Source organism: Gopherus flavomarginatus, chromosome 6 (genome assembly GCF_025201925.1).
Source record: "Gopherus flavomarginatus isolate rGopFla2 chromosome 6, rGopFla2.mat.asm, whole genome shotgun sequence".
Classification (NCBI taxonomy): Eukaryota; Metazoa; Chordata; order Testudines; family Testudinidae; genus Gopherus; species Gopherus flavomarginatus.
The window spans coordinates 835158-847366 of record NC_066622.1 but is presented as its reverse complement, the minus strand read 5'-3'; the positions used below and the strand labels follow the sequence as shown (position 1 = coordinate 847366).

Sequence of the window (12209 nt, the reverse complement as noted above, 5' to 3'; positions counted from 1 at the left end):
AGGCTCCGGCGGCTCCTGGCGCGGGGCGGCCCCGCTGAGTAAAGCGCGTCGCGGCCCTTAGCAACCGCACTTTCGCCACGGCCCGGCGGGACAGGAGAGCGGGCTCGGACGGGCCGAGCCGGGCCGAGCGAAGCGGGGCCGGGGCGGGCCGCGCCCTGCAGCCACCCCCATGAGTCTGGCAGTGCCGAGCCGGGCGAGGCGAATCTGCGGCCGGGAATCAATGGTGGCTCCGGACGCCTGGGTTCTCTCGCTGCTGGCGGTTCAAGGAACAGACCCCGCCCCCCGCGCGGAGCCGCCCCAGCTGGACCGGCCTGCGGGGGGACCCAGGGAGCATGGGCTGTGGGGGATGGGCAGGGGGATGCAGGGGGGATGGGCTGTGGGGGATGGGCAGGGGAACCCAGGGGGGCATTGGGAGGGAGGGCTGTGGGGGATGGGCAGGGGGGATGGGCAGGGGGACCCAGGGGGCACTGAGAGGGAGGGCTGTGGGGGATGGGCAGGGGGATGCAGAGAGGATGGATTGGGGGATGGGAAGGGGGCATTGGGAGGATGGGCAGGCGGACCCAGGGCCATGGGGAGGGGACGCAGGGGGGATGGGAAGGGGGCATTGGGAGGGAGGGAGGGAAGGGGTATTTTGGGGCCCCTTTGCTGGTAGGTGTCTCCTGAAGTGTGCTGTGGCAGGTGGAGGCCAGTGGGAGCAGCGCCTGCCCTGTGCGGGGCCGGTAGGTGGTGGTGTTGCCCAGGGAACCTGTGTGCTCCTTCCCACCAGTCGCGGCGGGACAGGTGCCTGGGCTGGGGACAGGAAATGCCCCATGTGACACCTGCCTGACCCTGTTCTTCATAGATTCCAAGGCGGGAAGGTCCCTGGTGCTCACCTCGTCTGAGTCCTTTGTAACCCAGGCCAGAGACCTGCCCCCCTCCATAACCCCTAGAGCAGAGCTGTTAGAAAACAGCCATGCCTGGTTTAAACCCTGTGGGACATGGCATCCACCAGGCCTGCAGGGAAGTGTTCCAAGGGTGAATTACTCCTCTCAAACCAGGGGGCAGGGAATTATCCAGCCCTAGTGCACGTGTTTTCACACCGAGTGCCCCCCAAAGCCCGAACCCTGGGAACTGAGTACAAGAGGCAGCGGTGCCCAGTGGATGACGCCCTCCACTGAGGTCCCTGGCTGCTGCTGGGTGGCCTTGGGCAAGTCCCTGCCCCTCCCACCCCTTGTCTATTTACAGGCCAAGCTTGACTATCAATGTTCATCTTGTGATGCTTTCCGGTGGAGTGGGGGCCTGATCTCTGCTGGGCAAGGGGGCTGTACAGCCCTGGCATGCACAGTGGGTGTGTGCAGCACCTGGCACAATGATGGCTGAGCTCTGTTGGAGGGGAGGCTGGGGGCTGTGCAGAACCCGGCACAGTGGGGCCCCGATCGCAGGCATAACCATAATATAAAATGCTTTCAAGGCCTAGCAGACAGCCAGACCTACTAACAGCACACTTCATTTATAATAGAATCCCCCCACCAGCCCCCATGGCTGTGGGGCACACAGAAGTAAAGCCGTATTGGAGACCCTAAACTCAGCACCTTAGCCTCTGATTACTGTGGGGGGCAGAGCAAGAACAGGCCCATTCCTAGACTCTGGAGTGCGTCTACATCGGTGTGATGCCTAGTGCAAAGGTGAGTTGGGGGGGGGGCCCAGAGCAGCTCCCTCCATGCTGCAGTGCCAGAACCCACTCAGGGGATCAGTGCTTCCTGCGGGGAGCAGTTGGGCCCGAGGGGTCTGTGAAGGCAGATGGTTCTGGGTGCTGCCCACCTGCCGTTGAGCAGTGATATCTGGAGGGGCTGCTGCCACTGCCTGTTTTAAGTGACACAGGCTCAGCCCCTGAGTGCTCTGTGTGTCCCAGGACTGGCCATGATCTTTCAGGTTGAGGGGTGACTGCAAGGGCTCCATACTCAGGGCTGTGGCACAGCTAACAGCTTGCTGGGCATGCAGGGGTGCTTTGGCCACACACGCCCACGCTGGTGAACGGCCCTCAATGCTCGTTTAGAGAGAAGTTAATGCACGGGACATTGCTCTTGGCTGGCAGACGTCTCACCAAGCTGTGCCTGGTGACCAGGGACTGGCTAGGATGCAGCTTGCACTGATGTGCTGTGGGTAGATCACTAAAGCCCTTTACTGCTAACTGCTTCCTTAGCTGTAGGCTGTGCCAGCCCTATAATGCCTCGTGGCACGACAGCACACAGCAGCCTGGCACAGAGCCCCCCACCCCCCGACAGGGCAGCTGTAGTACTGTGTCCTGGCCCTTCCCCATCCCCCACCGCACCACCTCAGCATGCCCAGCCTGTCACCTGGGAGTGTTCACACTAAAGTGTGTGTGGGGATGCAGCAGCTGCTTGGCCCATCCAGAGCAGGGAGGCAGGCCAGCTCCGTAGCTGCCTGCAGTGACCTGCCCTGAACAGAGCTGAGCTCCCCAGCAGGTCCCACAGAGCCCAGCTGAGGCTGGGCGAGTTGCCCTGATTTATCGGAGCAGGGACTGATGCCCACCCCCAAGGGCTGCACGGTCAGTCTGAAGAAATGGCCTCAGCTAGGGTGTGCCCATGAATCGTGGGCTCACGCCCGGGGATGTGCCTGAGGCCCCGTTAGCCCTGCCCCCAGCTCATCCATCTGCCCCGCTCAGACTGAAGAGCACGGCGGATCTGGGGCTCAATGCAGCCAGTCCCTGGCAACCATGGAGGCAGGGATTTCCTGGGCGAGCACTCAGCGCAAAGGAGTTGGTGGCCCAGTTGCCCCTTACCCTCGCCCATGGTTCCCAGGGGAGATGGTGAGTGGGAGCCCCAGTCAGGTTCAGAGGGAGGCAGCATTGGCCGAACCGTGCAGCATGGAGCCCATTGCCCATGATCAGCAGGTGCCCAAGAAACAGCAGCCACTGGCTGCAGCTCCACGCAGCATGGCACTGGGCCCGGGAGCATGTGGCACCCACACCCTGCTGCCATCTCAGGCCCAGGCTCAGGCCTGGCTCTGCTGGGAACACTGCTGCGGCCTGGGCAAGGACCCAGGAGGAAGCCCTGCATGCCAGCCGAGAGCGCTAGCCTGACGCTGCCATGTCAACAGGGAGCAGTGGGGGGGCTGGCAGGAGAACGAGCCTGCCAGGCCTGAGCCAAGGCGCTGCCCTGAGCCCCAGCACGACACAGGCACCAGGGCACCTACAAAGCTTTATTGGCAGGATCTGGACAGGGCAGGGCTCCGTGCCCCCTTATTGGGCCAGTGGGGGGGGGCCTGACGACACTGCTGAACACCTCTGACCCTGCTCTGCTCCCAGGCCCCTGGGCTGCCTGCAGCTGGCAGGGAAGGGAGCCCAGGCCAGCAGCTGCCCTCCCCCCGACAGAGGCACAGTGCCAGCCCTGAGGGCCAAGCCAGCCTCCGGGGCTGCATCCAGGGGGCGACAACCAGCTCGACTCAGGTGGGCGCGTGCTGGGGGGTGAGGTCTCAGGCCTGGCAGGAGCAGCAGTGTCTGATTGGCTTGGGCTGCACAGAGGAGGAGCTACTGTGGGTCAGTATGGCGGGGCTTGATGTCGTGACTCTTCATGTAGGAGAGCAGCTGCTCCGGGATCTCGGCCAGCACGTCCTTGGCCAGGCGCGCCATGCTCAGCACCTGGTTCCCAGAGCGATCCATGTAATCCCGGAATGGCACGAACTGCAACACGAGACAGGCAGTGCTGGGCCCCGGAGCACAGCACTGCAGCCACCGGGGGGGCAGTGCTGGGCCCCCAGCTCCACGCTGCAGCCACCGGGGGGGCAGTGCTGGGCCCCGGAGCACCCCACTGCAGCCACCGGGGGGGGCAGTGCTGGGTCCCCAGCTCCCCGCTGCAGCCACCGGGGGGGCAGTGCTGGGCCCCGGAGCACCCCACTGCAGCCACCGGGGGCAGGGGCAGAGCTGGGCCCCTGAGTGCCCGCAGGGGACAGGGCAATGCAGGGCTCCCGCCGGGACCACCCAGGGGATTGGCCTAGGGAGCGGGAGCTCCGGAGCCCCGCTCTCGGTCCTGGGCCAAGTTCTCAGGTAAGCAACATCACACTCTGGCTTGAGGGAGAGAGAGCGCAGCAGGTGCTGCCCTACTGGCCCATTGCAGCCCAAGGGCACCATGTGGGGGTCAGGGGAGAGACTGCATGCGTGTCTGGGGGCTTGAGGGGCCTGAGGTCCTTCCCCAGCCCGGTCCCCCTCTCCACCACGCCGTCCTGAGGGCCATGCTGGGTCGGGGGCAGCCCAGGGCGTGTTGGGGCTGGGCACAAGTTACCTGCACAATGTCCCGCTCTGCATAGCGCCCCCTGGAGGAGACCCGCACATCATCTCCATCCAGTTCTTCCATGGCTGGGGATGGGAACGCCAGTCAACATTTACAAGCTGCCACCAGCCTGTCATGCCTCCCTCCTGCACACCTGTCCCCATGAGGCTGGGCTGGGCTGACCCAGTGCTGTGATGTGGGGGTGCTGCCTGTCCCCTCCCCGGGTGCACTGTGCATCTGATCCTGCTGCCTGCTTTTCCTGACCTCACAGCAGACACATGCCGCACCCCCCAGTGCCCTGGGACTCCAACACACACACACACCCCCCGCGCCCTTGGACTCCAACTTCCCTGCCCCCAGCAGAGAGACCTCTGCAAGCACCCTGTGAGTGGCCTCAAGCCATGGCTAGTGCCACATGGTCAGCCCTGCACATCCACAATGCACCTAGGCACCGAACTTACCATCAAACTCTGCTGGGCCCACTCCCACGATGATGATGGACATGGGCAGGGCAGAGGCCTGCAGAGCAAGGGAGAGAGTTACTGCCAGCCTGGGGCCTGCCACCTGCGGCTCCTCCATGCTTCGCCAGCCTGGGGCCTGCTGCTCTTCCCAGCGCTGCCACAGGACTAAGGTGGCATGGCTGCGGCGCGGGCATGCCAGCCAGTATCCCTGCGCTCCAGGGCCTTGCTGCCCAGGGAATGGAGCCCTCAGGCCCAGTCAGCCTGGCCCCGAGCTGGGGCACTAGCTTCACCCCAGAGCTGGCTGGGCGAGGGCGGGGATAGCACACGGGCTGGGTGAGGTGAGGGAAAAGCGCCCAGGAGACGGCTGGGGGAATAACGCACAGGGCCGACTGGGCAAAGGGGGAGGGAATAGCACACAGGGGCCAGCAAGGTGAGGGTAGCGTGCAGGGGCTGGCTGGGTGGGGAATAGCACGCAGGAGATGGCTGGACGAGTAGGGGAATAGCACGCAGGGGATGGCTGGATGAGGGGGGGAATAGTGCATAGGGGATGGCTGGGTGAGGGGGGGAATAGTGCACAGGGGATGGCTGGGGGGAATAGAGCACAGGGGATGGCTGGGGGGCGATAGCGCACAGGGGATGGCTGGGTGAGGGGGGGAATAGTGCACCGGGGATGGCTGGGGGGGAATAGCGCACAGGGGATGGCTGGGTGAGGGGGGGAATAGTGCACAGGGGATGGCTGGGGGGGAATAGAGCACAGGGGATGGGTGGGGGGTGATAGCGCACAGGGGATGGGTGGGGGGCGATAGCGCACAGAGGATGGCTGGGTGAGGTGGGGAGGGAATAGCATGCAGGGGTGGTGGGGGGAAGAGGGGGAACAGCATGCAGGGGACGGCCAGCGGGGAGGGAATGGCATGCAGGGGCAGCGAGGGGAAGGGTGGGGACAGCATGCAGGGGACGGCTGGGGAAGGAAACAGCACATGGGGAGGGAGGGGGGAATAGAGTGCAGGGAACAGCCGGGGGGAGGATGGGAATAGCAGCCAGGAGCCACCCGGGGAGGGAATACCGTATAAGGGCTGGGTGATGGGGGGGCCAGGCCAGACCAGCCTCACACGAGCGAGTCTCTGCCACCCTGGATGGAACTGAGTTTGGGAGACCCAGGCCAGTGGGAGGGCGCTGAGTCTGGCTCCAGCCCAGCTCCCCTAGGAGGGCTCCCTTGCCTGCAGTGGGACCAGGCTGCGCCCTCCCCCCCCCGGCAGTGCCCCTGCCCCCGCCCACTCCACTCACATTGACGATGGCCTCCTTGGTCTGCATCATGTCAGAGATGACGCCGTCGGTGACGATGAGCAAGACGTAGTACTGCGATCCGTCTGTCACCTGAGCAGCCAAGCTAGGGCAAATGCAGAGGGCAGGGGACTCATGCCAGCCCCACTCTGCCCCCCACAGGGCCCTGGTCACAGGGCGGTTTGCTAGAACTTTCCCCTCTCTCCGCCAGCCAAGTGTGGCTCCTTGGGGCCATGCTGGGAGCTGTGCTGCCTGGCTGCCACTCAGGGTGCCCAGACCCAGCCCCACAGAGCCCACGATTCTTCAGACATCTGCTCAGCCCAGCCCTGGAGCTCAGCTCTCAAGTCTGGCCATGCCTGCTGCTTCCTGGCCTAGCCCCCAGTTCTGAGCGGCCTCCCTGACCCGCAGTCAGTGCCGGGCCCTGAGCTCTGAGCAGGAGCCGCCCCCAGGCAGCCAGTGCCGGGCCCCGAGCTCTGAGCCGGTGCCACCCCACCGCAGCCAGCGCCAGGCCCCGAGCTCTGAGCCGGAGCCGCCCCCCGCAGCCAGCGCTGGGCCCTAAGCTCTGAGCCGGAGCCCTCCCCCGCAGCCAGTGCCGGGCTGCAGGGCTCTGGGGCACAGGAGGGCACCCTTCCAGTGTGCCCATGGTGCAGCCTCTGCCCCACTCACCGGGCCACCTGGTTGATGACGGGGGCGAAGTTGGTGGGCCCGTACAGCTGCACCGTGCGCAGGCTCTGGAAGTAGGACTCCAGGACGCCATCAATCCCCACGCAGCTCGGGTTCTCCACGTCACTGTTCTAGCAGGGGAGAAAGCCGGGGCAGGCTGGGCTCAGCGCTGGGGCAAAGCCCTGGCTGTGCACATGCCGGGGGCAGCCATGGGGCTGGGCTCTCTCCAGGACTCTGCACCCAGAGGGCTCTCCCCAATGGACCCTGCAGTCAGTGGATCAGACAGGGCTGGAGCAGACCGTGAAGGCCTGGCGGGGTCCCCTGGAGCCTGCCCTCCTGCGTGCTGCCCTATCCCATTCCAAAATGCCTCACGCTGTCCCGTCTCCTCCTGGCCCAGCCTGCATGGCGGAAGCAGCAGTCAGGACCCAGGGCAAGAGCACCGCTGGGTGTCACCTCCCATCCCACCCAGTCCTGGGGGCCCTGAGGAGCACCCCTAGCCCCGGGCTGGCGTGGGGCTGGCAGAGGCCCTGGCATTGCCTCCTACCAAGGGGAACTGATGGGAAATGCTGCCGTCAGGTGGGATCTTGGCACCAAAACCGTAGGCGGGGAAAAGCTTGTCACTGTCGTAGTCCTGGATGATCTCGCCGACGGCCTTCAGTGCCATAGCGTAGGCGCTCAGCTGGTACGGGCTCATGTAGTGCAGGGAGGTGGGCTGCGACGGGACCCCTGCCGGGCACAAGCAGCACCCGCCTTAGCCTGGGCCGTGCTCCCCAGCCGCCGGCCCTGCCCCATCCGCCACTGGCCCCATCCAACCTGGGCTCCTCACCCGCCCCAGGCCCCTGGCCCTGCCCCGCACCTCATCCACCCTGGGCCCCTCACCCCACCCCATCTACCCTGTGGCCCCTCGCCTTGCCCTATCTGCCCCGGGCTCCTTGCACCGTCCCATCCTCCCCTGGCCGCTCCACACACCCCATCCACCCTGGGCTCCTCCCTCCACCCTCCCCCATCCTCTCCAGGCCCCTCCTGCCCCTGCCACTGGTGACAGAATAGGGAGTGGGGAGGATTGACCTGGGAATGTTGCATGGGAGTTTTACTGGGACTTTCTGCAGTGGTGTTGGGATATCAGGGGTGATCACTTGAGGGACAATACCTGAGCATGTAACCTGAGCCAGGAGGGGGCTGGGGCCAGGTGACACCTCCTGCCTGGGAAACTGGACAAAGGCTGGGGGAGGAGCCGGGGAGACGCTGGGTGAGACGGCTGGAGGAGGTTTCAGTTTGGAGCTGGCTGTGGAAAAGGAGGGAGACCCAGGGCTGGGGTCTAGGCTCCCTGTCCCCCAAGATGGACCGAACTGAGGGGATCCTGTTCTCTGTACCTACAAGCTCTGTGTTGGATCGTGTTCCTGTCATCTAATAAACCTTCTGTTTTACCTGCTGGCTGCAAATCACAGTGTGGGGGGTGCAGGGCCCTGACTCCCCCACACTCTGTGACACCCCCCAGGGTCCCCCTGCCCTCATATCCTCTCCAGGCCCCTCTCTCCCCTTCCCAGGACTCCCATCACCTTGCCCCTCTGAACCCTGTGGCAGGACCCCAGAGGCTGGGGGGCGGGTAGCTGGGACTGGGGCAAGGGCCGAGAATGGGCTAGAGAGCAGCTCCCTGGAGCCAGGAGCCCCAGGTCCTCGCTGTGAGAAGGGTGAAGGGGAAAGGAGCTCGGGGGTGATCCGGGGCTGAGCTGTCCCTCGGTTCCCGTAGGAGGCATCTGGGCCCAGCCCACACATGGCACTCACCGTTGGAGGCCGTGAAATCAATGGCGACTGTGAAATTCAGCTGTGTCCTGCGGGGGCAGGAGGAGAGAGTGAGAGTGCTCCCCCAGACCCTCAATAAGGCATTCCCAGCTCCCCACCCTGTTCCCTTTCTCCCAGCTCCCTTCCCCACCCAGTCCTCCAGCCCTGCTCCCCTCAACTCCGGTGCACTTTCCCCACCCTGATCCCCCACCCCACTCCCCTCAATCCCGCTCCGCTCCCCCAGCCTCGCTCCCCTCAACCCAGCTCCCCCAGCCCTGCTCCCTTCAACTCCGTTGCCCTTCCCCCACCGTGTTCCCCTATCCCCACTCCCCTCAACCCTGCTCCCCAGCCCCACTCCCCTCAACTCCGATGCCCTTCTCCCACACTGCTCCCCCACTCCATTCCCCTCAACCCCGCTCTCCTCCCCCAGCCCCACTCCCTTCAACTCGGCTCCCCCAGCCCTATTCCCCTCAACTCCATTGCCGTTCCCCCACCCTGCTCCCCCAGCCCCACTCCCCTCCCCAAACCCCGTTCCCCTACCCTGCTCCCCTCCCCTCACCCCACTCAACCCTGCTCCCCTCACTCACTTCCCTCAACCTCACTCCCCTCCCCAAACTATGCTGCCTCAGCACCCCTCCCCACCCACCACCCTCCCATCCCCCAAACCTACTCCCCCAAACTCCCCTCCAGACCCCCAGCACCCCTCCCCACCCACCACCCTCCCATCCCCCAAACCTACTCCCCCAAACTCCCCTCCAGACCCCCCTTCCCAGCCCCTGCAGACCCCTGCGACCCCCGCCTCCCAACACCAGCGGCACCGGTTCCCTCTCCTGCTCTCTGCCAGCTCTTCCCACCTCCCGCTGTCCCCTGCCCCTCAGAGGCCATGGCCCGTCTCCCCGCTCCCGGCACAGCGGCCAGGGGCTGCCAGCAGCGGGTGCACAACTTCCTCGGGGCTTCGCGTGGGAGGCTGGGCCAGGGCCGTGGGCGCACGGTGGGTGAATGGAGGGTGCGGGGCGGTGGGGAACAAACCCCAAAGGGGCTGAGGAGTGCAGAGGTTTGAACAGAATTGCCTGGGGGGTGCGTGCGGGGAGAGTCCCTGGGCACCCACTCACCCGCCTCGGATGTAATCCACAAAGGTGAACTCAGACTCCACAGCAAAGGAGAGAAGGGTCACCTGCCGGAGACAGAATATCAGAGCCCACTGAGACAGCCCCCCGAGACAGCCCCACGAGACTACCGTCCCTTCCCACAGAAAGACCCCTGAGAGAGGCCCCCCCCTCCCCACAGGCAGCCCCCTCAGTGAGGGCCCCCTCCCCACAGACAGCCCCTTGAGACAGGCCCATCTTCCCCCAGACAGACCCCTGTGACAGCCCCCCGAGACAGGCCCCTGAGACAGCCCCCTGGGATAGGACCTCCCTCCCCACAGATAGCCCCCCGAGACAGGGCCTCTCCTCCCCAAAGACAAACCCCTGAGACAGCCCCCCCTCCCCACAGACAGACCCCCAAGACAGGCCCCCTCCCCACAGACAGCCCCCCGAGACAGGGCCCCCCTCCCCAAAGAGCCTCCCGAGACAGGCCCCCCGTCCCCACAACCAGCCCCCTGAGACAGGGCCCCTGGGATAGGTCCCCCACTCCCTACAGACAGCCACCTGAGACAGGCCCCCCTCCCTACAGACAGCCCCCCCAGACAAGTCCCCCCGGGGTCAGACCCCTAAGACCCCCTCTGCCCAGAGTCAGACCCTCTAAGACAGGGCCCCCCTCCCCAGAGACAGGCCCCCAGAGAGACATCTAGAGAGAGTTACTGGAAACAGAATGTCAGAGACCACCCCCCGGGACAGAGCCCCCAACAGACCTCTGCACCGCCACAGAGACCCCCCAGATACCCCCTGTCTCCCCAGTGACCCCCCCAAAGAAACCCTCCCCCACTCCGCAGGGAGACAGAGCTGGAGACTCCCCTCTCCTGTCCCCCCCAAGGACAGGCACAGGCTGCAGGGCAGGCGCAGAGGTCGCCCGAGCTGAAGGGAGTTGTGGGGTGTGTCACCAAGGGGGCAGCATGCAGTGGGCAAGGGGTAAAGAGGGAGCTGGGGGCACTGCCTGGCCTGTGCGGGGGGGGATTCCCTCAGGGGCTCCGGCAGGTTTCACTCACCGTTCCAGAGTTGATATATTTCTTCTTCTTGCATTTCTTCTTTGGATTTAACACCTGATGGAAGCAGAGGAACAGTTCAGGGACCCCAACATCAGCACACACACCCCAGGCAGTTCCTGACAGCCCCACCCCCAGCCGCCAGCCCTCCAGGTGTTCCTGCCAGCCCCCCCAGGGAACCAGCCCCCCCATGCTGCCAGACCCACTGGCAGTTCCTGCCAGCACCCCCCCAGACCACCAGCCCCCTAGGTGTTTCTGCCAGCCCCCCACTGAGGAACCAGCCCCCCATGCTGCCAGCCCCCCTGCAGCCCACCAGCCCCCCCAGGGGAACCAGACCCCCCCGTGCTGCCAGCCATACTGGCAGTTACTGACAGTCACCCACCATGTTGCCAGCCCCCTCATCTGCTCCTGACAGCACCCTCATATCACCACCCTGGGCCGTTCCTGACAGCGCCCCCAGCCACCAGCCCCCTCGACCTTCCTGAGAACCACCCCCCCAGGCTGACAGACCCACCCCCCGGGGCTGCAACACCCCCCAGCCATTCCTGACAGCCCCCCTCAGGCTCCCAGCTCCGTGGCCATTTCTGATAGCCCCCCTCGGCCATTCCTGACAGCCCCCCTTTGCTGCCAGCCCCCTCGGCTGTTCCTGAGACACCCCCCATACTACCAGCTTCCCTGTACCGCCAGCCCTGCTGGCCGTTTCCGACAGCTCCCCCGGGGCCGGCCCCCCCAGGCTGCCATTTCCCCCAGCCATTCCGGACAGCCCCCCTTTGCTGCCAGTTAAATTCCCGAGCCCAGAATCTTGCCTGGATTCTAGCCCTGCAGCAAACTCCAGGTGAATCCGGCCCCTGTGAGAGCCACCAGCCCAGAGCTGCCCAGGAGGGGGACTCCATGCCCCAGAACTGGCACTCTATGCCTCCATGCCCCAGAACTGGCCCAGGCCCCCAGCCCCAGTGGGGCTGAGCCAGGCATGGGGAGGAACCAGGAGAGCTGGGCAGCAGCAGGCCTCACCTCGTAGACTGTGAACTGGCTCTGAGCGCGGGAAAGCTCCCGGTAGCTCGTGGCAAACTCCCCGATGAAATCGTGGCTGTGGGCAGAGAACGAGCACAAGACAGCTGTTAGTGGGCACCGCAGATACTCACTCAGCCTGTTGTGGGGGGAGAGGGCACAGGGGGCCTCGCCCACTATAACCTGGCACACCATGGGCAGAGGCTGTGAGACAGCCTCCTACTCTGACCTCTCAACCCCACTCCCCTCCCAGAACCAGGGAGAGAACCCAGGAGTCCTGGCTCCCAGCCCCCCTGCTTTAACCACCAGCCTCCACTCCCCTCCCAGAGCCGGGGAGAGACCCAGGAGTCCTGGCTCTCAGCCCAGTGCCCACTAGCCCTTGCTGCCTCACAGGCAGGGCAGAAAGGGGGGGTTGGAGGATGAGAGAAGGGGCAGCCCTGGTGCCCAGACACAGGAGCCGTCCAGCAGGCAGCCCCAGCAGGGCGGAGAGGTGAGGCCCAGTGCGTAGGGGCAGGAACCCAGCCAGGCCAGGGCTGCTCCCACTGGCTCTGGACAGACTCAGGGATTGGCTCCCTGCGCCCCAGAGCTTGGAGGCCAGCGGAG

General features: G+C 65.4%; 1 protein-coding gene across 3 annotated transcripts in view; it reads right to left on the bottom strand.

Annotated features, from left to right (window-relative positions):
* Nucleotides 1–3196: 3196 nt before the first annotated feature.
* CPNE9 (copine family member 9) overlaps nt 3197–12209 on the bottom strand; it is a 34983-nt gene continuing 25970 nt past the window's right edge. For all 3 annotated transcript variants that reach the window (XM_050959818.1, XM_050959820.1, XM_050959819.1), the window contains 10 exons: nt 11610–11685; nt 10602–10655; nt 9568–9629; nt 8459–8505; nt 7218–7399; nt 6677–6804; nt 6014–6116; nt 4730–4787; nt 4281–4354; nt 3197–3682 (listed from right to left, as the gene is read on the bottom strand). In XM_050959818.1, coding sequence (XP_050815775.1) covers nt 3530–3682; nt 4281–4354; nt 4730–4787; nt 6014–6116; nt 6677–6804; nt 7218–7399; nt 8459–8505; nt 9568–9629; nt 10602–10655; nt 11610–11685 — 937 coding nt within the window. In that variant the 3' untranslated portion in view covers nt 3197–3529. The remainder of the gene's footprint in view (nt 3683–4280; nt 4355–4729; nt 4788–6013; nt 6117–6676; nt 6805–7217; nt 7400–8458; nt 8506–9567; nt 9630–10601; nt 10656–11609; nt 11686–12209) is intronic.